General features: G+C 39.1%; 1 protein-coding gene across 32 annotated transcripts in view; it reads left to right on the top strand.

Moving 5' to 3' along the window:
- NRXN1 (neurexin 1) overlaps positions 1-24,506 on the top strand; it is a 1,058,790-nt gene that overhangs the window by 648,538 nt on the left and 385,746 nt on the right. Inside the window, exon 1 of one of the 32 annotated variants that reach the window (XM_074331976.2) lies at positions 3,049-4,196. The exons of 28 other annotated variants lie outside the window; for them this stretch is intronic. In XM_074331976.2, the coding sequence (XP_074188077.1) occupies positions 3,950-4,196 (247 nt within the window). In that variant the 5' untranslated portion in view covers positions 3,049-3,949. Of the gene's footprint in view, positions 1-3,048; positions 4,197-24,506 lie in introns of those variants that run through there. 3 more of the 32 variants (XM_074331977.2, XM_074331975.2, XM_074331978.2) reach the window with 3 other exon arrangements.

Below are 24,506 nucleotides of genomic sequence, written 5' to 3' on the forward strand. Positions count from 1 at the left end.
CAATTTCTTCTTTCAAGGAAGCCATAAATATTTCTTCTTTATCTCTTGAGACTCTTGTAAAACTAAGATTTCTGGCCTATCCTTTCCCTAACCCTGCCTTAATCTCCCAAGGCCCAGACAATATAAAACAGACAGGGGATCCGTTTCTTCATTAAATGCTCTCGGGAAGGTTCATCAGAATCCTCTCTCTTATTCTATTCCTATCACTTGAATTTATACAAATCACTCTCCAAAGTCCTGGCCCCATCCTTCCCTGTTAATCAAGAGAATAACAAATACAGTCAATCCTCGTTATGCATGGATATGAATTTACCTCCTCACTAAAATGTGTAGCCCCCAAGTCAATACCCATGGCACTAGGGTGGTCGTTAACAGACATGCACAAAGTGGCAAAAACTGGGTCCCCGCCACCCATCTTCCCAGCCGAGGTCAAACAAGGCAACACTCTGCCTTGTTCCAGCTCTTGTACTAAAATGAGTGGCCTTCTTAGGGTATTCAGTGCCATGTTTTTTACACTTTTGTGGTTTTTGTTGGCGATTTTGCTGGTAAAAATGGCCCCTAAACATAATGCTGAAGTGTGGACAGTCCTAAGCAGAAGGATGAGGCATGCCTTCTGGAGAAAATAAATATGTTAGACAAGCCTCATTCAGGCTTGTGTTATAGCGATGTTGACTCTGAGTTCAACGTTAATGAATCAACAGTATATATTAAATAAGATGCCTTTAAACAGTGAAACACATAAAACAAGGTTATATATTAATTAGATGATAAAGTTGTGACCAGAGGCTTGGATTCCCCTAACCCTTAGGAGCATGGGTTCAGTATTTGCTAATTCAGCGTTCATAGACTTTATAGACCATAACCCCTGGGAATAATGAGAGTTGACTGTATGTGCTAAGAGACTAACTTACATTTCCCATATGCTGGGCACTAGAGGGAGTCCAAATAAAGATTTGACTCTGCTCCCCTTCAGGAATTCATCTAGTTGGGGAGGGAAGGATAGATTAACACCATATAGGAGGGCATTGGAGAACAATGGAATGTTCTACATTTCCTACAGATAGAAGGTACTGAATGAATTGTGCAAGCTAATCAGCTCAAATATGTTAGACCTACATGGGAAGAGAGACATAATGCCTTAATTGTGGGGAATATTTGATATATTTTAAAGCATGCTCACATTAAATATTGCATTATATCCTTCCTGCCCTGTGGGATTCTTAGGAAAGATAGGAACATGACTATTTTATAAAGGAAGCCACGGAGCCTCAGGGAGAGGCTAAGTAACTAATCTGACATAACCAGTAAATGGCAGTGCCAAGAATGCAGCACAGGTTTCCTACCTCCTAATCCACTGCTCTTTCCATATGAACACTATGAAATATCAAATTCAGAATACGAACCTAGCATCCTACAACCGTACTGCACGAATGATTATCCTCTTCTTTTCCTTTGGAAGCTTTACTTGATATTTAAAAAAAAAAAAAAAAAATGAATAATCACAACCCTTGAACAGTGACTGAAAATACACATGCTGAAAAAATGATAACAGGAAGAGGAAATGGCCTGGGTATAAGGACAGCAAACGTACACAGTGGGAGGTGCTGAATTTGGGTTTTATTGGGTTTTGAGCACCTGTGGGAAGTTGGGAGATATGGCATATTTAAGTAAATAAAACGCCTTCTCTAGCATGGTTAAGCCATTTCAATTAGTAAACTACTGAAGAATTATCTTTTTAGTAGAATGACATAAACTTTTGACAAGAATGTGAAATGATAGATTGCTACGGATTTGGTTTGGTGTCCCCTAGACACTGTTACACAGTGACCACCAGAGTCCCTGGGTCACCTCTGAATGGACGACAGACAACATAGAATTTTAAATGGCAACTGTGAGTGAATGATTTGAGTCAAATCCTCCTAGAATTACTTACCCCCCCCCAACACACGACTTTCTATTTGTTGATATAAGTGATTATATAGACAATGAGGAGCCTGTGGGAAGTAGTGCCTATTCTGAGTTGTTTCCCTTTCTTCTTAAATAGAAATAAAGACAGAAAATGTCGAGTCACTAGACGTGTCATAGTTTTTATCATCTTTTGGAAACTGGAGGAGTGTTGCAACCATAATACCAAATTGTAACTGCCAGCCTCCAGTGACTGTGGTCCTTCTTGCCAAGTCCACTTGCTGTGCCAGCTCTTTAGAGTTTTAGATGAGTGTCGGCTCTGCTGGTCTTTCACCCAGGACACATACCTTCCAGTTAAAGATGCCGCATTTCACCCAATAGAACATAAATGCCCTCACTTGGGGGCACTAGATTTAGGAATTTTTGTTTCTTGATGCTATTTTCCGAGTGAGAGGGATGAGAGAAAGGCAGAACCCTCACCTTTATAAAAGATCACCGCAGCTGGGCTTCTACAGAGATCTTGTGGGTTCTTAAATATCCCTAAAATGTTCCACTGAGATACAAGCAATCACATTCACAGTTTCTCTCCTCTGTTGTCCTCTTTCCCACCTGTCTCCTTTCTCTTTTTCATTCTCCTTTTTCTGTCTCTTCTTCAGCTGACACACTCACTCATCCCCCCCCCCCCCCCCCGTGTATTTTGGTTCCTTGTACTTTCACTGCCTTATCTGAGATACGACAATGTAGAGGGAAGGGGGACTCTTTGTTATGAGTAATATGTGTAATTAACAGATCATCAAAACTGATACTTGAGTAGAGGGTGTCAAGCCATATTTAGCAGATTGGGTTTAAACACCTGGCAGAACAAGTTTGGTCCAATAAAAAGAGCTGAATTCCATCCCTTTTAAGAGAGCTCTCAGGACACTGGTTACATCTAAACCATAGGGGTAGGGGAAGGGTGCCATTTGCCATTGTAATTCAGACGGAGGGATCACCTGGCAGAGGAGGGAGAGTTGCTTTTTAGGTGTTCCCAGCATCTCTGTACACGTGTCCCTTTGATGTGCGGAGAATGCATGAGAGGTAAAGCAGGGTGATTTTTGTGGGACGCTAGACCAGCCTCCCTCGTTACATAGGCTCGTCCTCTGCATTGCATCCCAGCTTCAGTGATTTGCTGTTTGGAGACTGCAGATTTGCATAGAGCCCCTAGCTTTGCCAGCGCGTGTGGGTTTTCTTTTCCTTTTCCTTTTCTTTTCTTTTTTTTTCTTTTCTTTTACCCCTCCACTTCTTCGTCTGCCTCTTCTTTTCCTTTGCTCTATTTTCCCCGTTTGACCCCCTTCCTTCATAAGGGTGCACTCTTGCCTCTGAACCCCTCGCCGGGCGTAAGTGTCAGCAGGCAGCAGACACGGAGATTGCCTCCGGAGCAGGCGATGCGCGCTGCTGCTCCGCGCGCTGCCCGCTGGAGGCTGGCGCGAGCGGGCCAGCCGGCGGGGGCTGAATGGAGGGAAGGGGCACCTCGATTCCATGGGGTCTGCTTCTCCTTTGAAAGGAGGTTGGGCCGGCGAAGTGGCCTCCCCAGTCCCCACACACAATGCTAAATGGATTTACCTAGTGGATTCGTGGTGGATGGCTGTCATGTAGAAGTGAGGACCCTCCGGGAGGAGCTTTAAACAATTTCCCCCACTCCCCACCCCCTGGCACGCACTCTCGCCCGAAACTCTTCAGGAGTAGCTCTCGAGAACCTGGAGCCCTGGAAATCTGGGAACAACCGCCCGCTCCGAGCTTGCTGTTTCCCCGGGCTGCCTTTCCGGACAAGTCCCCCATCAGCTGCTTTCGCCTCGGCTATGTTTCGGATGCTTTGGGGTGCAAGGCGCGGTGGATTACAGGACCCCGAGAAGACTTTCCAAAGGAGGGAGAGGATGGGTGCTCTGGCTCGGTGAGGCGGCGGCCACGCAGCCCACCCCGAGCTGCCTGCTCCCCGGTGCCCTCTCCCCTCCCTGCGCCCCAAACTTTGCCTCCCGGGGCGGCTGCCCCTAGGCGGGCACCCGCCATGTACCAGAGGATGCTCCGGTGCGGCGCCGAGCTGGGCTCGCCCGGGGGTGGCGGCGGTGGCGGCGCAGGGGGGCGCCTGGCCCTGCTCTGGATTGTCCCGCTCACCCTCAGCGGCCTTCTAGGAGTGGCGTGGGGGGCGTCCAGTTTGGGAGCGCACCACATCCACCATTTCCATGGCAGCAGCAAGCATCATTCAGTGCCTATTGCAATCTACAGGTCACCGGCATCCTTGCGAGGCGGACACGGTGGGTCTGAGATGCCAAGTTCTCGCGGGTTACTCCCTGGCTCGCCCCTTTCAACCCTGCGCTCACTTCTCGGCCCCGGAGGCTCAGAGACACGGGAGCGCGAGAAGGGGAGGGAGGGTGTGCATTTGGGTGTACTTGGTGGGAGCCACTTATCTCTTTGAAGACAATAGAAAGGGGGTGGGGGAAGGCGTCGCGGGTGTTTGTGGTGAGGGGTGGGAGGGGCGTTCCTTGTCGTGGTGCTGGGAGAGAGACGTGGGCACCTATTAAAGGACCGTCCCTGGCCAGGCACCTGGGCCCTGCGGGAAGGGGGCTCACTCGCCAGAAGGTCACTCGGTGTGGCTGATGGGGCGCCACGCTCAGCGGAGGGACCTGAGCGCCAGAAAGAGGAAGGCTCTGCAGAACCTTTTGTCTGTGCTGTGTGCGGCCCCACCTCCTGCTCATTTTCCCTGGCCTGGGGGAGGGAGAGGTTCCAGCCCGCACATTCCTCCAAAGTGTGCCGGGACTGCAGTGACAGTGAAGAGGTTGGTCCCGGGACTCACTCAATAGGAAACCAATCCTTTTAGCCCCCACCTCTCCCCTTCATTGGAGAAGGGAGGAGGGTAACTGTGGCACCCTGTCTCTTGCTGGCCAGCCCCTACCAGGCTAGAGGAGACCTCTGAACACCATCCCTTTTCCCCACCCCATACACATATACACCTTTTTCTTGGTGATTGGGCTGAATTATTTTCTGAAATGCCTGTCTCCCTGAGGATCATGTCTGAAGGCAGTTGGGATAAGGGGTGTCTCAGTGCTTCCCAAGCAGGGCAGTTAGGCCAGTGCTGGCTGAGTTAAGTCAGGAGGTCTGCCCGGAGGGGGTAATTGAAAACCAGAGAAGCTATTCTCCTCTCCCTGGGTTCTTTTGTAAAGAGCTGAATGTGAAGAAAAACCTTGGTGGGTAGGTTCCTTCTTCAGAGTGGCCAGCAATGTAAGGCCAGGTTCCTCTCATCTTCAGATAAATGCCAATTTCAGATTCCCTGAACTGCCAATAAATAAAATACCAGACGTTTTTGTGAGTCTGTCCCCACTCCCAATCTTCTCCTCTAGTGTAAAATCTGCAACTTTAACAAGCAGGGCAAAGTTGTGGACACTCTTCCTGAGATCCTTTCCCCCCTTTCCTTGCAGAGCCCCTTCTTTCAGACTTGGTTCAGCTCTGGATCATTTTCCCGGCTCTCTAGGTAATTCTTCTTCCTTGAACAGCTGCTGGTGATACCAGGATGACCCCCTTCCCCAGGGACAGGCTTCCTACCTGGAGACAATTCTGGTTAGATATGAGAAGTTACAGCCTAATCTAACCGAAGAGAGAATAAATCCCCTTAGAAACTCTTCTTTAGGAGTGGCATAGAGCCACACCTCACTGTGGATCCTAGGAATCCCTTTCCTTCCTCCCCCCAGTTCCCTCTCAAGAATTCTCTCCAGTTAAGAATGACTGGGACGGAGACAGGAGCCATACCTCAAACCTGGGCTTCTTAGCTGAGAGTAAGAGAGGATAGATCCCTCTGAACCAGTGAGGAGTCACTTTGCTCCCACCACTTGCTCACAGTATTCTAGGTGCCTGCTGCTCTGTTCCTTGGGTGCAGTTCTTACCCAGTCCCCTGCCTTTGTGCAGATTGTGTGAGTCCCAGGGCAGGGAGACGAGCCAGGGCACAGGAGGGGCAGGCAGAGAGTGGGTGGGTGGGTGCAGTGAGCCAGATGGGGTTAAGTGAGGGTGTGGGGCGCCTCAGTGTACCAGTGGGAAGCACTTGGCTGATAATCTCATGTGCATATTGACTTCTCCTTTTCTGTGGCTCCCTGTCTGTCTCCCCAGAGATGAGGCCACTGACTGGGGAGAGCGCCTGGGGTTGAAGGGAGGGGAGAACATCAAGGGGTCCCTGTCGCAGATACAGCACTCTTTTTCTCCTTACCGCTGCTGCTACCCCAGTCAGTCGCCGTCTGCTGGTCTTTACAAACATTGCTTTCCCTCCAAATTACACCGATTCTATGTGAATGAAAAAGCAGGTGCACCTATCATTGAAAACGAGAAAGGATAGAAGGATAGTGGAGAAAATTGTATGTGAGCAGCAGTTGGTCATTCCTTTGGGTCAGAACACTTTTTCTTTCCTTCCAAGGTTCTATTGTATGGTCACATTTGTTTGTTTTTAAACTCTCTCCATCCTCCTCACACACTTTTGGTGGAAGCTTTCTGATTCTTTTTTATTTTTTAAATCAGAGTAACAAACTTATCAACTTCTGCCAAATAAAAGCCTGTCTGAATTTCTCCTGCTTCATCCCTTCCCTCTCTTGAAGAGAGGGACTTAATTCTGGCTAGAGCACAATCAAAGAACATTAAAGATGAAGTGAGCTTCTAAAGGTGGGGGATGAAGACGTGTGTGTGTGTGTGTGTGTGTGTGTGTGTGTGTGTGTGTGTTGGGGATGCAAGAGGAGCTGAGAGCTGGGCCGGCAGGGTGGTGGCTTAAAAGAAAGCTAATCACAAAGAGGTGATGTTGAATTTGTGGGGTCAGTAAACTACCTGAATATTCAATTAATTAGACTAAGGGCCCACAAGGAGATAATCTTTGAGCCCAATAGGTGAGGGTGCAGGGAAGCACAAAGGTGAATGACAATATGATAAATTCCTAGCTGAAAATCAAGGCAGGTGTAAATGAGGTTGAGTTCAAAATGTGAGACTATTGAGAATATACATATGTAGATGAACAAATGAGCCAGCCTGTTTCTTTGTGTTAGAATATCTTGGAATCACAAGACATTTTTCTCACAAGAGGAAAGCATATACGTGCTTGAAAGTGTAAAAGAAAAACCATGTGTGGTGTATTTGGGGGGATGAAATTGAGTCTACCCTCTGTGTTTTGAGAACTGCTAGGTTGACTATCCAGGTTCATTCTTCTTCATTTTCTCATCGTGCCATGCTTCATTTGCACTATTATGAGGTGTCACTTACGAGGATAGCAGGGTGCTGAAAGCGCTCCTGGCTACTACCCCCAGCATCTTTGTGCAAACTGACCTAGTTGCAGAGATTGTGATGAGGATTTTTCTTTAAAAAAATGCATAGGTTTTGAGATCATTGCAAGATCCCATTTTATTTTGCATGTGCTTAAACATATACATGATGAAAATACTGACATAGAAAAATGTTCCTAGTTAAATACACAGCGAACTACGTGACTGTAAATGATGAAAAGCAAGCCTGATTGTAATTAAGAAGGCTACTTAAAGCCAGCAAGAGTTCCGAACAGTCCAGTGTGCTCATTTAGTATTGCTTTAGCAGTGTGCCATATGTGCTGAGCATAGAATGATGTCAGTGCATTGCTCAGGTTCCCAGCTCTGCTCCCTGCTTGCCTAAGTACCTCTGCATACTTTTGAAAATTAGCTTAGGGCCTCTCAATAATTTCAGGAGATAAAGGAAGGAGAAAGCCATTGTAGAACCGAGAACACCGGGGCCAGCCATTCTCCTCCCACGAATATGAGCTCCGGAAATTATACTGCCATGATTAGCTTATACTATTAAAGAGCAAAAGGGCTTCCCCAGGAGGGAATGTTAACAGATTTTAAAAGTGTGGTTTGTAATTGAAGTAGCCCTGTGCTGTTATGTAAGGATAATAATAATATCTTGCATTTGTAATGTTTTTCTTTCTAAGGCACTTTTGTACACATGCTAAACTTCTAAGAGGAGTGGTGTGTTTGGAGGGAGTTATGAATATTATTTTCCTCGTAGGGATACTGAGGCATACTAGAGCTACACCAAAAAAAAAGAAAAAAAAAAAAGAAATGGAACCAATCTGATGAGAGTCAAAGCGGAATTAGAATCAAGGCTTCGTGGCCCAGCGCCAAGAGCAATTTCATGAGCTCGCAGGTGTTGAAACTCGAATTGAGGGGGTCCTCCATGTGCTTTAATGATCGATTTCTTGGAGTAGAAATTATTACAAGGACCAGGGTAGAGCATTTTGCTTCCAGCACACATTAACAATAATGAATATGTAAGAGAGGCCTATGGCACCTCACTGTTGTCCCACAAATCACTTAATTGATTCTGCTGAGGAGATTTTTGTGTCTTTTGTTTTTGTCTGAGGCAGAAGGTTGCTGTTTCATAGAGCTGATCCCATTGCTCTTTTGTCTAGCAACCAAGAGAGTTAGCAAAACCTTTCACAATAGATTTGACTTTACTGCGTTGAAGTAAAATTTAGCTTTTCGGGTAATTAATTCATATATGTGACCCAGAACATTTTTGGCTATGAATATTCTGCTAAAATAGACATTCCTACCCCTTCCTTACTGTGTCTTCTTGGACAAAAATGTGCATTACTGCAATGCTATTTTAGATAAGATTGCCAGGTAATATTTCTGAAAGAATCTTTGAATCAGTCACGGTCCAAGTAATCCAAGAATCTAGGGTAGTTTTTTGGTTGCCCCAGACTTTATTTTCTTAAATTGTGCATTCATTTATTCGGTAAACATAGAATGGTTGCATGCGTTTGTGTTTGTGCACCAGGTACCATGGAAGTCCAGATAATAATGGGAATGATGAGAATGGAAGTGAGAGAGGAGGAGCCAAGATACCAAAGGCATGACCCCCCAAAAAGTTTACAATTTAGTTCTAAAAATCTAAGCTATTGTTAGAAAGTTAATCTTTAAACAAACAAAGAAACAAAACTGGCTCTTTAAAAACAAGTAGCAAAAAAGTGTAAAGTTTACATGTATGTAGCAATCATCTGTGACTCACCATGAAATAATCTGATGAAAGCATCAACATAGAAAATTGTATCTACATCATTTTCTGTTGTGCTTTAATATTAATGTTCTATTAGGAGCTCCTTGCACAATTGTTTTACTCGATGTTGCTGCATATATTTCCTCTAACAAAACATAAAAAAGTCCCTTACTTTTCAAATAGAGATAAGGCTTGGTTTGTAAAGATGTTTAAGACAGGTGATTCAGTGCCTTAAATTTACACTAATATATAAACAATTGAGGCCACTTGGTCTGGTGGATAGTTCTCAGAAACATATCTATATGAAAATGTGTCCACTGATACTAGAATTGGTAAATTTGCTAAGCTACTTATCCTAAGATTCTTTTCTCAATCTATAAAATGAAAATACAATGAGTTACATCTCAGTGAAAAATAAATGAGACCATGAATTTGATAAGTGCCAGACTATAATACGCCCCTAATAAATGTTTGTTAAAAAAAAAAAAAAAAGATATTTAGGTTGTTTTCACATCTCGACTACTGCGAAGAATGCTAAGATGAACTCACATCTCTTCGAAATCCTGATTTCAATGCTTTTTAATTTTTTGAGGACCATCCATACTATTTTCCACAGTGGCTAGGCCCTTTTCCATTCCTACCAACAGTGTTTGGTAGGAATGTGTTTGGATTCTAGTTTCTTCACATCCTTGTCAAGCTTTGTTGTTGTCTTTTTGATAATAGGTATCCTACTAGGTGTGAGGCGATATCTCCTTGTGGTTTTGATCGGAGGATAAAGAAAATGTGATATATACATACAATGGAATATTATTCAACCCTGAAAAAGAAGGATATTCTGCAGTGTGTGATAACATGGATGATCATTTCAGGACCTAATGCTGAGTGAAATAAGCCAGTCACAGAAGGAGAACTACTGCATGATTTCACTTATATTAGGTATCTAAAAGAGTCAAACTCATAGAATCAGAGAGGGGAATGGTGCTTGCAGGGGCTAGGGAAAAGAGGAAAGGGGGAGTTGATAATTGACGAGCATAACATTTCAGTTATACCAAATGAGTACACTCTGCAGCTCTGTACAACCATTGTGCCTATAGTTGACAATATTGTATAATGCACTTTAGAAATTGGTAACAGGGCAGATCTCATGTTATCTGTTCTTACCATGATAGTATTTAAAAACTAGAAAAAAATTAGAAGAGATTTCAGAAAGAAGACACCAGTAGTAGGGAAAACAGACCTTGAAATCAGGAGGCCTGAGTTCTAGTTCTGATTCAGCCAGTTATTAACTGCGGGACTTCTGGAATTCAGGTACAGCTTTGAACATCAATTTCCTTCCAGCTCTAAATTTTCAGGAGCACATTCCTCTCATTTGATAGATGTGAACACAGAGCTCTAAATTATTTAGGTGACCTGAACTCATAGAAGCATAGCTAATTAGTACCAGAGTTGGAAATAAAACCTACATCTTCTTTTTTTTACCGTTTTTTTTTTTCTTTCAATTATAGTTGACATTCAATATTATTAGAACCCCTATCTTCTAACTCATCTTCCTCCTCATTTAAAATACTCTTCCAGAAAACCCATACTCCGGTAGTGGGGCTACACTAACTCGTCCAGTTTCACCTGAACACTGTAAGGCCTAAGGCAGTTGTTTTTAGGTAATTAACTAGGATTAAAACCTTGGTTTTTGAGAACAGAGCAACCTACTAACTTAGTTCAGGTAGAGAAACACATCTTTGCTCTGCTGTTGTTTGTCACCACAGACTGCCATCAATGAATGCCTCATTTACACTTCATGATATACCTGTTTCAGTACAAGACACAATTGGTTTTTTGAAGTGTTAACAATCTAAATAATAATGTTGAGCATGGCTTTTTGTATTGTTTTGTCATTCATATGCGTCTTGTTTTGTTTTTGTTTTTGTTTTGACTAATATCATTTCCAACTTTGAGGTCTAAGATTCCTTGAGTAATAAGGATCTCTTAAAATCCCAAGGCTCTTGTTTTTTTGTTGTTGTTTTCCTTCTTTCCCCAGAACCTTATTGATTCAAGACAGACTGCTGTGACTGGAGATATATTTGCAAAAATTGTATCTGGGCCCCTCCAGCTGTCCTCATTAGTTAGCAGGGGTTTACTTAGATGCAAGGAACCATGGATGCACGTCAGGCTCAGGGCACTTGCCTACCATGTTTCACTGAAAATAAGACCTAACCAGAAAATAATCCCTAACATGCTTTTCAGGATGACATCCCCTGAACATAAGCCCTAATGCGTCTTTTGGAGCAAAAATTAATATAAGACCTGGTCTTATTTTCGGGGAAACCCAGTAGTACTTGTCTTTCAACTGAGTTCCTAAGGAATGCCTCTTAGGAAAGCACCTGCTTCCTTTCCTTGATCTTTTTGCCCACTGCTTTTTGGTCTATGTGGGGTGTAGAATTTCTCTCCACACAAAAATTGGTAATAGTCTTTTCAAATAGTCCATTCTTGCACAAAACGCAAGATTTTTTTTTTCAGTGTTGATCATAATAACAGTGAATTCCCTCAAGCTTTTGACAGAATTTAGTAAGAACAGCTATATTTTAAATATATATTTCCAAAGGGCCCTCATGTAGTGTCTCATTTAATCATCATCATAACCCTGGCAGCACTTATGATCACCGTTTTGCTGACAAGGAGACAGATTTAGGGAGGCAATGATTCTGCCAGGGTCAATTAGTAAGCAGCCTCAGTACTTTTGCTTTTCCACTACAACACAAGACTTCATGTTTTGCACCAAATACTTCATTTGAATTTAGAAGACCTGAATTTTGTCCCAGTGTTGTCATTTCCCAATGCATTTCTCAAAAAAAAAAAAAAAAAAGAAGCTTTTTCATTAAGAATATAATTAACCAAAAAAGGTAGCTAACAATATAGTTATTAAGAATTTCAATTGAATATTGATATGGAATTTATATCCTCATTCTAGTAGAAGAACTTTTAGTTAATATTACATTTTGATACTTAGCTGAAAAATGAGTAATTAGGTGGAGGCAGATGAATAAATAAGGGTCATTTCGAAATTCAACTTGAAGCATTATACTCAGGCAGTGACAGTGTTATTAATCAAATAATAACAATTCTAAAACACTTTATGACTAAAAGATGATTTTTGCACTCACTTCCTCATAGTCACCAAGGATATCTATGGGCATATAAAAGGAAACTGCTGTGTCGATTGTGTGAACCTAATATCTGTGGGATTTGTGAATTGGAACTGTGGTGTAGAAAGCTGTTTTTCCAGTATCCTTTCAAGAAACATGGTTATGTACATATTAAATTTCACATGAAGCTTCTATGAATCTTGTAGCCATTCTTATTGTGAAATTCAAAATCCTAGTAGACCTTTTTTGGCTGTGGGAGTTCCAGTTTAAATATATGATGTGACCCATATTATTTTTAATGCAAGGTTATGGACTTTATATGCATATAAATATTTGGTAATTTTTTTTGTGGGTGTAACTAAATTGATGAGAAAAGTATTATGTCTCTAAAAATTGCAACTAGAAAGAAATTAAACTTTAAATGGTAATGGAGTTATTTTTAATGTGTTGTAAAATGGAAGGCAGTGACATTTACCAACTTGGACATCACTTCTGCGAGGTTGTTTTGATTATCTGGATTGCCATTGGACTAACACTGGTACATGTAATTATTTATGTGGTTCAGCCTGTCTTGGCTCTTAGTTACCATCTGGCCATCATGGCATATTTTTCTAGATGACTACAGGATTCAGAGCTGCTAAAGAGAAGTGGTATTTTTCATGCTTCTTAAAACTGAGATGATTTTGGAATCTGAAATCTCTAATTTTACATTAAGATTGAGTTATCTAAAGTGTGGCTAGTTAGTTACACAGCATCCAGTACATCACCATAAGTGATCGTGATGTGTTCTAAAAGATACACTCAGGGCAAATATGGAAGCTCAGTGTCATGGTAACTGTGATACTATCCATTAGCACTTTTATTTGGACACGCAGCAGGACTTTTAAGAGAAGTGTGTCATTTTCCTGATGATCTTCCCTTTCAAATTGTTCAAGTCTTTTTGTCTTTGTTAATCTGATTGATGCTCTAGTTCATATCCATGGCATTTTATATGTAGTTATCCTTTTCAATTATCAAGTCTGTTACAATCTGGTGTAGAGACATAACACTGGAGCATGAATAATTTAAATACCTCTGGGAATTTTTGCCTAAAAGGTGTATTATACAAACTTAACTTTTGATTTGTTTTGCACGGCACTATTTAGTAGTCTCCTTATTTTATATTTCATACCGATTTCTGAAAATCTTGCCATATTGGACTATATATACTGACTTATATATAGTAATATGTACTTATTGAAAATTGATCATTTCTAGACTAAATCTTTCCAAAGATGAGCAATGAAACTTTCCTCCACACTCTAAGCTACACTTCCTTGAAGTCCACACTTAACATTTTCAAAATTGCAATGTGCTGTATCAGTCACTTTTCATGTCTACTATGAAAGTATTAACATATGCTGGAATAAGATGAATAATAAATTAATGTCTGTCAGCAAAGTGGTTAATTGGACCTGCTGTTTAATATGCAAATAATGTACTTCATTTCCCCACACATTCTTTTCCTTGGGACTTGTTCTTAGTGAGATAATAGAGGTTTTGATGCGGCTGAGGACAACTTATCAGACCTTAATCCAAAGGAGAACTCTGCTGATAGGTTTCTGATAAACATCTTTATACAAATGCCTTGTGTTTTAGTATATACACAAGTTATTGATTGTGTGGGTGCCTTTGCAATGACTAAAATGTTTAGCAGCAGTCAATTTGTACTTGCCAGTAATATGACATTTGACTCCGTAATCTTAATTTTTAAACATAAAACTTTGCATTTTCATAAAATAATATTTTTATTTATTTTTTGCATAAGAAATAATTAAACTCTTGGCTTATAGTAAGAAATTACTTAAATATTGTACGGGTACCTCACCACCTTAATTCTTCCCCAAAAAAAGGCTATGCAGAGAAAGAACTAGGGCTATTCAAAGTGTTAGTAAATGGCCAATGACATCCTGTATTTATTGAATAATTACTTCGTACTTATTATATGTCAGATACTATTCCAAGCCCTTAAAAAACTATCGACTCATTTAATCCTCACAACAACTCCGTGAAGTGCATAATATTAATCTCCGATTCTACACATCAGGATATAATGGCAAAACAATGTTAAGACATGACAGTTACCAAACTAAAATCATGGGCCTGGCTTTCAACGCAGACGTTCTCGTTTCCAAGCCCAGGCCTTAACCCCTACATTATGCTGTCAAGAAACATATTTTATCCTGAAGAAGCATTTTGTTTTCTCCTCTAGCTTTTCTCACCAGTGGTATATAAGCGACCAACCAAGGATGACTATCTGGATTTACTTTAATTTCCAACAACTCATTTCTCTGAAGGGTTAGTGCTCCATCCTTATCTTTCAATTTGTTTGTGAGCATCTTGCTTCTTAACTACATATGGCATCAAGAGGCCTCCCTTCCTCATCAGTTTATTTATTTTGACTGACATATTAATCTGCATATCCACCAATACATCAAGAGTAAAGGAGTGATTGATTTAAGGTGCTTATTAATGTTTATTAATTTCTTCCATTCTCGTTGGCAAAACATTCCCCACCAAATTGATAGATCTCCTGTGATAATAGACTAATTTGCAAGCACAGCCATGATTTACAATTAAAAGGGCACAGTTGCAAAATACCTGGTTATGTGATTATATTCTCATGAGATGAAAGGAATCCCTGTGTAAATTGTGAAAATAAATTGTATAGTTCTAAAGGCAGGATACAAAGAAAGGACTGATAATAAACTACTTTAAGCACTTATCCTAATTTTAATTATGGTTTCTTAATTATGAGATCTTGATGATTTAAAAAAAATGCACTGGTTATACTAGCAGTGCCAAAAAAATGTATACACATGACTTGTATTCATCTTTTGTTTTCGGTATATATTGAGTATTATGATCTTAATGCACTTTTTTCCTTTTTTAAAATGTGTATACATTTTTTGGCACCCTCTGTACATGTATGGTATTGTATGACTACATAAATAATTTAAGCATTCCTTCCGCTCATTTCTAATTAGACTCTAAGTTGGATGGTATATGCTTCAAAGTTTGAGTCTCCTGGCTACATTTTTCTTAAGCGTTCTCTTGTTTCTCCAATTTAACACCAGAATTTTCATTTCAGTTTATTTACTGGCATTATATTCATTCCACTTATATTAATAACATCAGTGGAATTCTAGGAATTCCCTAGTGAGATAAAGGCTTACTCTTAGATTTCATTTTATCCACTAACTAACTAGCCTTGGACAAGTTTCTGAACCTCTGTGAGCTTCAGTTTCCTCAAGAATAAAATAGGGACCTGTAATATCCACTCAGCAGGGTTGTTGTGAAGGCTACGTACTGTATGTAGTCATACGGCACAGGACCTGATAAATTACTGCTGTGAGTCAAGTAACTGTCTCCAGTTGTGGGTCTTCCTGCTCTGGACTCCACTATGGAGAAAACAACAACAACAACAACAACAACAAACAAACAAACAAAAAAACACAGGAAGGATTAAGATTAGTTATACAAACAACTATCCTCAATGTCTTTTAAAACAGACTGTCTTCGTACCAGGCTAGATCGACTTGGTAGATTCCTTAAGTAAAGACAAGGGGTTGAAACTTAGATCCTTTCCTTGCATTTGATTCCTCCAAGAAATGATGAAACAGATATTCACAAGAGGATATTATGCAGAAAACCAACGATGCTTATGTCCTCTGCCCATATGGGAGTTAGACCAGGAAACCTGCATCAGGGCTGAACTGCCAAGGCTACTGATGCATCTTCCTATTGGAATTTCTTGTTTCATTTTAGAAAAGCCTTTTATAATTTAGATTAGGACTTCTTAAGATAGGGTGGGGGGAGAGAGGATATTGGTCATCAGGAATTAAAAAAAATGATTCCACCCTTTTTTTGCCCAATCAGCCTCTGAAAATGGCCGCAAATGCTAAGCCAACTTTGCTTGGCTGTGTTATAGCTGAAAGAGTTTTGGTAAAAGAAACAATTATTTCCTGGCCCAGAATCACTATGACACTTCTTTTACTGTGACCACTTTGATATCTCTGCCATAGCCAAATGCTAAGAGTCTAGCATTTAAACAGAACGTATACATTTTAGAATACTAAATCCAATGAGAATACCCAGCAAACATAATCTAATCACCTGCTTTTAAAAGATAGCTCGCCAGTTCCATGAAATAAATGAACATTTTTGACCGAAACTTAATATCCATGTTTGATTCTGTTCCTTCTTTCTAAAACGAGGCACTCTTGGGAACTGTGTAGTAGACACAATTTCATGACAGCTTGAGGATTAAGTTATTGTGTTTATTGTCCCTCCCCCAAGGTCTACTTACCGTGATATGTGGTTGCCAGCAACAAGTTTAATCTATGAAATCATGTACCTTGAATTTTTCCCTAACTGAAGATGATTTTCTAGAAAACAAATAACATTGGCACTCTTGAAGAAAGCAGCTCCTCCGGGGCATATGACACGTGAGTGAGGTCTCATCTCATGTGTGCATGCATTCCATAGCGTTGTGGAGAATCTGGGGATGTTTATATGGAGTGTCTGCCATTCGAGGAAAAGGGTCCCCGGAGAACACGTCTCAGCGGTCTGTACTGTGGCTCTGTAGATATTTAGAAAGCAGAGACACAGTTTCCAGCACAGGAGTCAGAAAAGGCTTCACAGAGAAGGTGAGCCTTCAGAGAAACTTTGAAAGATGGATATGTGGTAAATAGGCAGGAAGGCATGATTAACAAGAGCAAATAGCATGAGCAGAAAACACCATCTTGAATCCCCATGTGCTTTTTTTTTTTTTTTTTTTTAGATAATTCAATGATTGCAAAGTCAGTTTTTCTTAGTCATCCCACACAATTGGGTCAGACCACCAAATGAATGACTCTGTGTGTGTGTGTGCGCCCATGCCTGCATGCTTTCTTAGACATGCACCCATCAAACAATATAGATTTTTTTTCTGGCCTTGGGGAAAAACAGCATAGAAAAGATCTGCTCCTTAGTTCATCTGTAAAACACAACGCCGTGCTCACTGGACGCTGGGGAGGAGCTGCCAGAGAAGAGCACATTCTTGAGTGATGGACAGGCACACACAGAGACAGAAAAGCCCACCAAACCCAAGAGCAGGGCAGCGCTCCATCACCCTTGCTGGTAAGATGCCCTGACACCCTCACTGTTAAAAATCCTTCATCTGTAAAGAGGAAATGATAAAGGAGAGATATAGGGAGCTGACGGTTTTTACATTATTTCTTTCTTTCAGGCTCTTCATTCGCAATATTCAGATATTTAGGTTATTACCAAAATGTAGGTGTTTGCACACTCTCTGCTGGCAAATCACTATTCCAGCGAGTGAATGCAGAGCCCAGTCAATTAACCGGTGCTTATCAAGTACCTGCTGTTTGGGGTAGGACATTGTCTAACTGTCTGCCAAAGGACATAGGGCCGGAAAGAGGCCTTCAAATCCATTTTACTGCCTTTGGCTGTAAAACTTAACCTGCCTACCTTGTGTTCTTTCTGGCACCTCAGGGAGCCCTTCCAAGTGTCCTAGAGAAACCAGCAGGAGAGATGAGAGTGATCTCTTTTTCATCCTACCACTACTTAAAACATACCAGAAGTCCCACCTACACCATCAGATGGACTAAATAGGCACAGGTCTTCCTTCATTACCAATTTCTATAGGAAACCAATCGATGCCCTGTTGGTAGTGGGGAGATATTTGATAACATTTCCATTTTCACATTTGTGGAGCTCTTAGTGTTGACAAATGGTTTCTCATATTTTATCTCACGGGATACCCACAATGAGCCTATGCATTAAGCACAGCAAGTTTTGCCCCCTTTTGCAGGTGGGAAACCAATGTGGCTTGGTCATCTTAAGTGGTCTGACTAGTCACATATTTATAAATAGCAAAGTTAGGACTTAAACACAGTGTGCTGGTCCCAGAGTCCAGCACTGCTTCTGCCACACAAATAAGTGAGTGCAGGCTATTTGTGTACTGTCCTTAGAAACCCATGGAGATTGAATAAGCCTAATGATTCCACAGGGATTCTGGGAAGGAGCCACCGAAAGGGCCCATTCTCTGCAGACCTGCTGTGCTAGAAGAGAAAAATAAAAGGGGTTGAGTCCCTTTAAGATAAAATAAAAGTAGAGGTTGCTTGGTGAAATGGGTCAGAATTATAGATTAGCTTTAATTCATTTTGGTGGTGTGATAGTTTAATTTTCCAGTTGCTTATTAGGGTTTGCTTTTTGGAAAAGAAATGAGGCCTCCAGCTTAAAGGACAAACTCACTGTCTTTTGATCATTGTTGAAATAACTAAAAAAAAAAAAAAAAAAAAAAAAAAAAAAAAGTGTGCATACAACCTGGGAAAACACTCAGACTTAATGCATCTTTATTTAAGCAACACTGTAATGTTTTTTTTAAATGAACAGTGACAAGAAGCTGTGTATAATTAAAATACCCACTTACTTGTAGGGAATTATTTAAGGGCACTTGGAAAATTGAGATATTCTGTCTAAAACTTAATAATTAGAGCTTCGATTCTATACAATGATAACAGAAAGTGACAAGGGGAGTCTCACTTTGGAAATGCATTTTGCTTATAACGGTATGAAACGTGATGCCCAGTGGGCAAGATGGTCAGCTTTCCCACTGAAGCAGAGATCTCTCCAAGCAGGTGAGCACGAATGCTTCCACATATTATCAGTTAGCTCAGAGACTATGCTGAGATGCATTTGAAGTATGTGTTTGTAGAAACACTCTCGACATGTTCAAAACAGCACTCTGTGTACTGTGGATTAAATTCCCCGAGGACGAGGGGTGCGGTTTTTATTGTATCTGTGGCACCTAATATAGCACCCAACAATAAATACTCAAAGATACTGAAATGTTTGTAAAATGATTCTAAGAATGCCTTCTTATGTAGAAGCAATGTGTTCATACTGTTATTTGGAACTGACTTTAAAGCTAGCTACAGTCAGAGGATGACTTTTGAGCTGTATAAATAGCCTGAAACATTTTAATGTTTCTCCTATTGCCTGTGATTCCACCATTAGAGATTCATTCTTATTTGTTTTGATAGCTTTTATTCAAAATTGTTGTATGTTGAAAGGGCATGGAATTTGGAGTCATGGTCCACCAGTTGCTGGCTGGATGACCTCTCAAATGAGATAAAAATGACAATCCTTGTCTTTATTGAGCCAAGTTATACGAGGAATAAATGACATAATGTTTGTAAAGTGCTATGTAAATTATATTTAGGGAGAATAAAAACATTTTAATAATATATGTAACCCAGTTACTTAGGAAATAGCCATACTTTAAAGCTGATGTAAGTTGATGATTCTTAACATTTAAACTTTATCAAAATCATCCAGGGAGCTTATTAAAATTGCAGATGCGGGAAGGGTGGAGGGTGGAGTGGGGCGGGGCACAACTAAGGAATTTATTCAGTAAATTTTGGGTAGGACTCAAGAATTTGTATTTCTAAAAATCTACTTTAAGAGATTGTAATGTAAATGATTCTTGGAGAACTCATTGAGGTTAAGACTTTACACCATTATCAAGTAATACCTTCAGTTGCTGGCTTTTACCTAGCTCTCTGAATGCCTCCAATACATATTGTGTAATGAACAAGTAGAAAATGATTGCCCATATCCATAGGACACAGGGAAATCAGTTGGATACAGGGAGATAATGTGAGAAGGTATCTTTAACCTGCTATCACATTAGTGATCAATTGCTCTTAATAGAATATTAACAAGGATACTAACAAATTATTAAGTCTATTGCTTTTCTCCTAGGAAGGACTGTTATACATACAAAGTATTCATATAGGAAGTAGATTACAAGCATTTTTTTTTTCCCTTTAAAGGTTCATAGCTATTGTTTTGATGGAATGGAGTGTCCTTTCAGCTAACTCTGTTTTTGTTGTAGTTATACTTTTGAGGGTTATCTGCAAGTGTATGTAAATGGATGCACACACTCGCACACACAATTAAAAAATCTTAGTCTTCAGTCTCTTTTGTGCTTCCATTTAGACATTCTTTGGCCCTCTATTACCAATATCCTTAGAAAGGATTATTTTAGTCTATAATGCAAACTAAGGTGTCATTTCTTTTTTTTTTTCCTCAAGTAAAAAAGTATTTTTATGGTTAACACTTCTTCCGTTGACCAAGGAAGCTTTGATGCAGATGTTATTTCAGTATATATCTCATCATATCCTATTTATAATGTTTTAGATTTGTGTAATGTCTTTTCCAAGTTTCATCCCCTTTAATGTCTGATTTTTTAAATGTTAAATCTTTTATGAACTTCCTCTTTCTTGGTCTTCTTCCTAAATCATCTATACCTTTCTAAAAATGACATTATTATTGGGTTGTAATTCTACACATTAGTTTTGGCTTTATGTGGGTGACGAGTATATCTCTAGAATCAGTCACTTGGAGTAGGAGGAGGGATTTTAGAGAATAACTAGTCCCCACCACTAATTTTACAAAGGAAGACTCTGAGACTCAGGAAGGTCAAATACTCAGTTCTAGGTTCCTTCTCTAGCTCTGTACTTCTTTTTTCCCGGCTTAATTTATGAGTTACCCAAAGTCAGAGTAATCTAATCATATCCAAGCCATTCTTTGTGAAGAATTTAAATCAAGTAACTCCCATGGCAGTAAATAAGCAATGAGAAATTGAACAAGTTTTCCATTTATAGTTTGAGAATATCTTTTATTTTTGAACTACTTTATTCATTAAAATTTACTTGAACTGAGAGTGCACATAACTCCTATGTGCACCATTAAGCTGACAGCTTAAAATGTTTCCTTGCTTCATTTATATTACTACGGAGATTTTTTTTTTTAAATAGAGAGAAAATAGTGTTGGGTTTGGGGGAGGTGGGGAAAAGGTACTGGGAGGAAGGATTTCCAAATGTGACTATCCTTGGGGGATGTAAGGTTGAAGCCTGAGTACATGACCTTATTTTAATATTCCATCATTGTCAAAGAAGGAAAAGGAGAGCCTTTGATGCCTCAAAATTCTTTCTGTCATTTAGACATTTAGGGATAATTAGCATTTCAAATAGCATTCGCTATTGCTGATTATCGTTACTGCTGTGTAATATTTGGAAAGCACAGAGAAGTTTGAGGACAAGATTACAACAACCATAATCATAATATCCAGAGATAAGCACTATTAAAACCATGGTGTCTTTTTATCGTTATTTGTCTTTATATATTTAAACATTTCAAAAGGAGGATTCTATTGGAATGTTGTTTTGCAACCTTTTTTTAAAATTAAAAAGATATGGTGAATATCTTTTCTCGATATTAATTTATTTCTAAACTATAACATTTTAGGGACTGCATGCTCTTCCATCTGGACCATACTTATTTCACCAATCCTTTTGTTGTTGGACATTGAGATTATTTCCATTTTAAAACTTTATAAACACTACTGTTATAAATGATATTTGCAAAATAAATATCTGTTTTGTACACCAAGAGGAAGTTCTAAGTTGGAAGCTATAGTTATATTTAGCTTTTTGGTACTCATTGCCAAATTGAATCACATCCACACTCCCCCCAGTGTGTTCCTTCACTTTGCCTCTGATGCTGTCCATTTCCCGGCACACTGGCCCTTCCCTGTTATAATTACCACTTTCAGTCTTTGTCACTTTCTAAGCATAAAGCATATTTCATTGTTTTAACTGTTTTACACTCTTTTGACTTCTGCTAAGTTTGAACATCCTCATATGTGGATTTGCCAATTATACTTCAGCAAATTGCCTATTTGTTATGTTTTCCAATGTGTCTAGTGGGCGTGTTCCTTTTGTTCACATTGATTTGTAAGAATTCATTATAGATGTTGTTAACCCTTTGCTGTATTTATTGCATATGTGGCTAACATTTTTCTCAGTTAATCTCTTGCCTTTTAAATTTATTTATGGAGCTATTAGTGTATAGTAATTTAATATTTTATTGTCGTCAAATCTATTTGCATTTTTCTCTATTGTTAATTCCCTTTTTAGTCTTTATTTCTTGCACCCATTGGAGATGATTCTGCCTGTTGGGTCATTTTATTTTTTAATATTTCCACAGGCAGAAGATATTGAGCCGACATTTACTCAGATAACTGTGATAAAAATGATAAGAGACAGGTAGGTGTCTTAGGAGGTTGAGCAAACAAGCATTTCTGGGACTGTAGTAAAGTGTAGGAATCTGTTAACAGTATAGTGAGGTCTTGGAGTTTAGGAGTGGAATGGGATTAACAGAATTAGTAGAAAATGGTTAGAGGGTTTCTAGTTTTTAAGAACACTAGAGAAAGAGAGTGAAAACTAAATGGTAAGTCCTTCCTCTCCGCTGTTGCTAGCCATGGTGCTGAACTCTACACACTTGCTGTAAGATGGCCTCACTTTCAAGGTGCTGCTCTCTGTTGTTTGAATTTTGTTGACTGCTTCCTATTAATAGGCAAGGACATTAAGAATATAAGAAAACACACATATTAACTCTACTCTATAAGATTAAGACACATGATGAAGTACATTTTTGTCTCTTTGTTATAGGTTTTCCTTTTTTTTAACAAATTGAAGTAAAATTTAAATACAATAAAATGTACAAACTTTAAGTGCACAACTTGATGGAATAATTTTTACCTATTTATATTCTCTATGTAATCACCACCCAGAAAACAATTGTTTTCTGTCATTGCAGGAAGTGACTCTCAGTGGAGCGCTTACCCACCCCACCCCATCCCACCCCTATTCTGACTTCTGTTGTCAGAGATGATTTTGCCTGTCCTGAACTTCATATTATTGGAATCATAAAGAAGAAGATTCTCTTTTGTATCTAGTTTCTTTGTCTCAACATAATGGTTTTGAAATGTATTCATGTTGTTCCATGTCTCATTAGTTGATTCTCTCTTATTTCTGAGCAGTATTCCATTGTATAAAAATACTACAGTTTCTTGATTCTCGCATGGATGGACATGACAGTTTGTTTCCAGTGCAGGATTACTATGACTATGAGCCTTATTAAGTGCATTGTGGAAATAGTCACTCATTTCTGTTGGGTGTATACTGGAACTGGGAGAGCTGGGACATAGAGCAGGTATTTATTTAACTGGGTTAGACACCATGTCATAGTTTTCCAAGGTGGTTGAATGATTTTACAGCCCCACCAACAATGCGAGGGTCTCAGTTGTTCCCCATTCTCATTTATATTTAGTATAGTGCATTTTTTAAAAATTTTAGCCATGTTGTTAGGTGTGTTCAAAATTGTATTGTGCATATCCTCACCGATCCCAACAGAATGAAAAGCAGCATAAATGTTTACAAGTTGAAGTTTCTTAACAAAGAGAATCCTAAGACTTATAGAAGAAAATGAGCTTTAAAACATTTGTTCAGATAGCTTCAATTCTACATAATTAAAGAAGGTAACGAACAGAGAAACAACTGTAAGTTATACTAAATAGTATTTGAAGGTAAAGTTCCATGTGGAAATTTCTGTTTTAATAAAGCCCCAGGTCTTCTCGCAGAGCCATCTAGCATCCTTTGGTATTTGCCTCTTTCTCTCCCATTGTATGCCTGAGCCTTCAGCTGCTAGCCTGCAATTTCATTTAATAGCAAACTGTTATTTTAAAAAGTTAAAATGTTTATAAAAAATACTTTCTAATTTTATATGTGCTAAGTCTCTTGCTGTCTTTAGATAGAGAAATTACAGTATAATAATCTCAGTAAACATCTTAGGAAAAAATTAAATTGAAGAAAATTTATAATTTAAGGTAATTGCTGCTAAAATCTTTTTTTATAGTTTTCATTGAAATTGTTAATTGCTGGCATGTATTCAATACATATTCAGCACAATATTCACAATACTTTAATGTGTTAAATATTAATATTGAACTGAACATAAATATTTTAAGAATATTAAAAGGACACCAAATGAAAAATAAAAATGGACAAGGTAGCTTTATTTCTTTGTTTTAATGAAAATTGATAAACTTTATGTAAATGAAATCAGAAGAGTAAAATGTTAACTTTGCAATTCTTTTGGAATATACATTCAAAGAACAGCTCATACTTAAAAACTTTCTTTGTTAAATCAGTCTCTTCCGGGTTTTTGTTTATTTTCTTTTGAGATGCTAATCATTTTTTATTTATTTATTAGAAACAACAGATTAGAAAACTGTGAAGAAGGAAAAGTAACATTTTGAAATAGTTTTTTTTAACATGCTCACAAATTTTATCAGATTAATTTTAAAATAAAATATAGCAAACACATAAAATATCAATGTAGCAATTGTGTAGCTTTTCTAATGTTAATTTGTAGGTGTCATTTATCTCTGAGTTGAAATGGAAACAAAAATTTCCTAAAATTAGAATCAAGCTTTTTCTGATTCTAAATTGCAGATAATTATTTGAATAATACTGT

This window comes from Rhinolophus sinicus, chromosome 2, assembly GCF_057876585.1.
Source record: "Rhinolophus sinicus isolate RSI-liver-muscle chromosome 2, RSI-T2T, whole genome shotgun sequence".
Taxonomy (NCBI): Eukaryota; Metazoa; Chordata; class Mammalia; order Chiroptera; family Rhinolophidae; genus Rhinolophus; species Rhinolophus sinicus.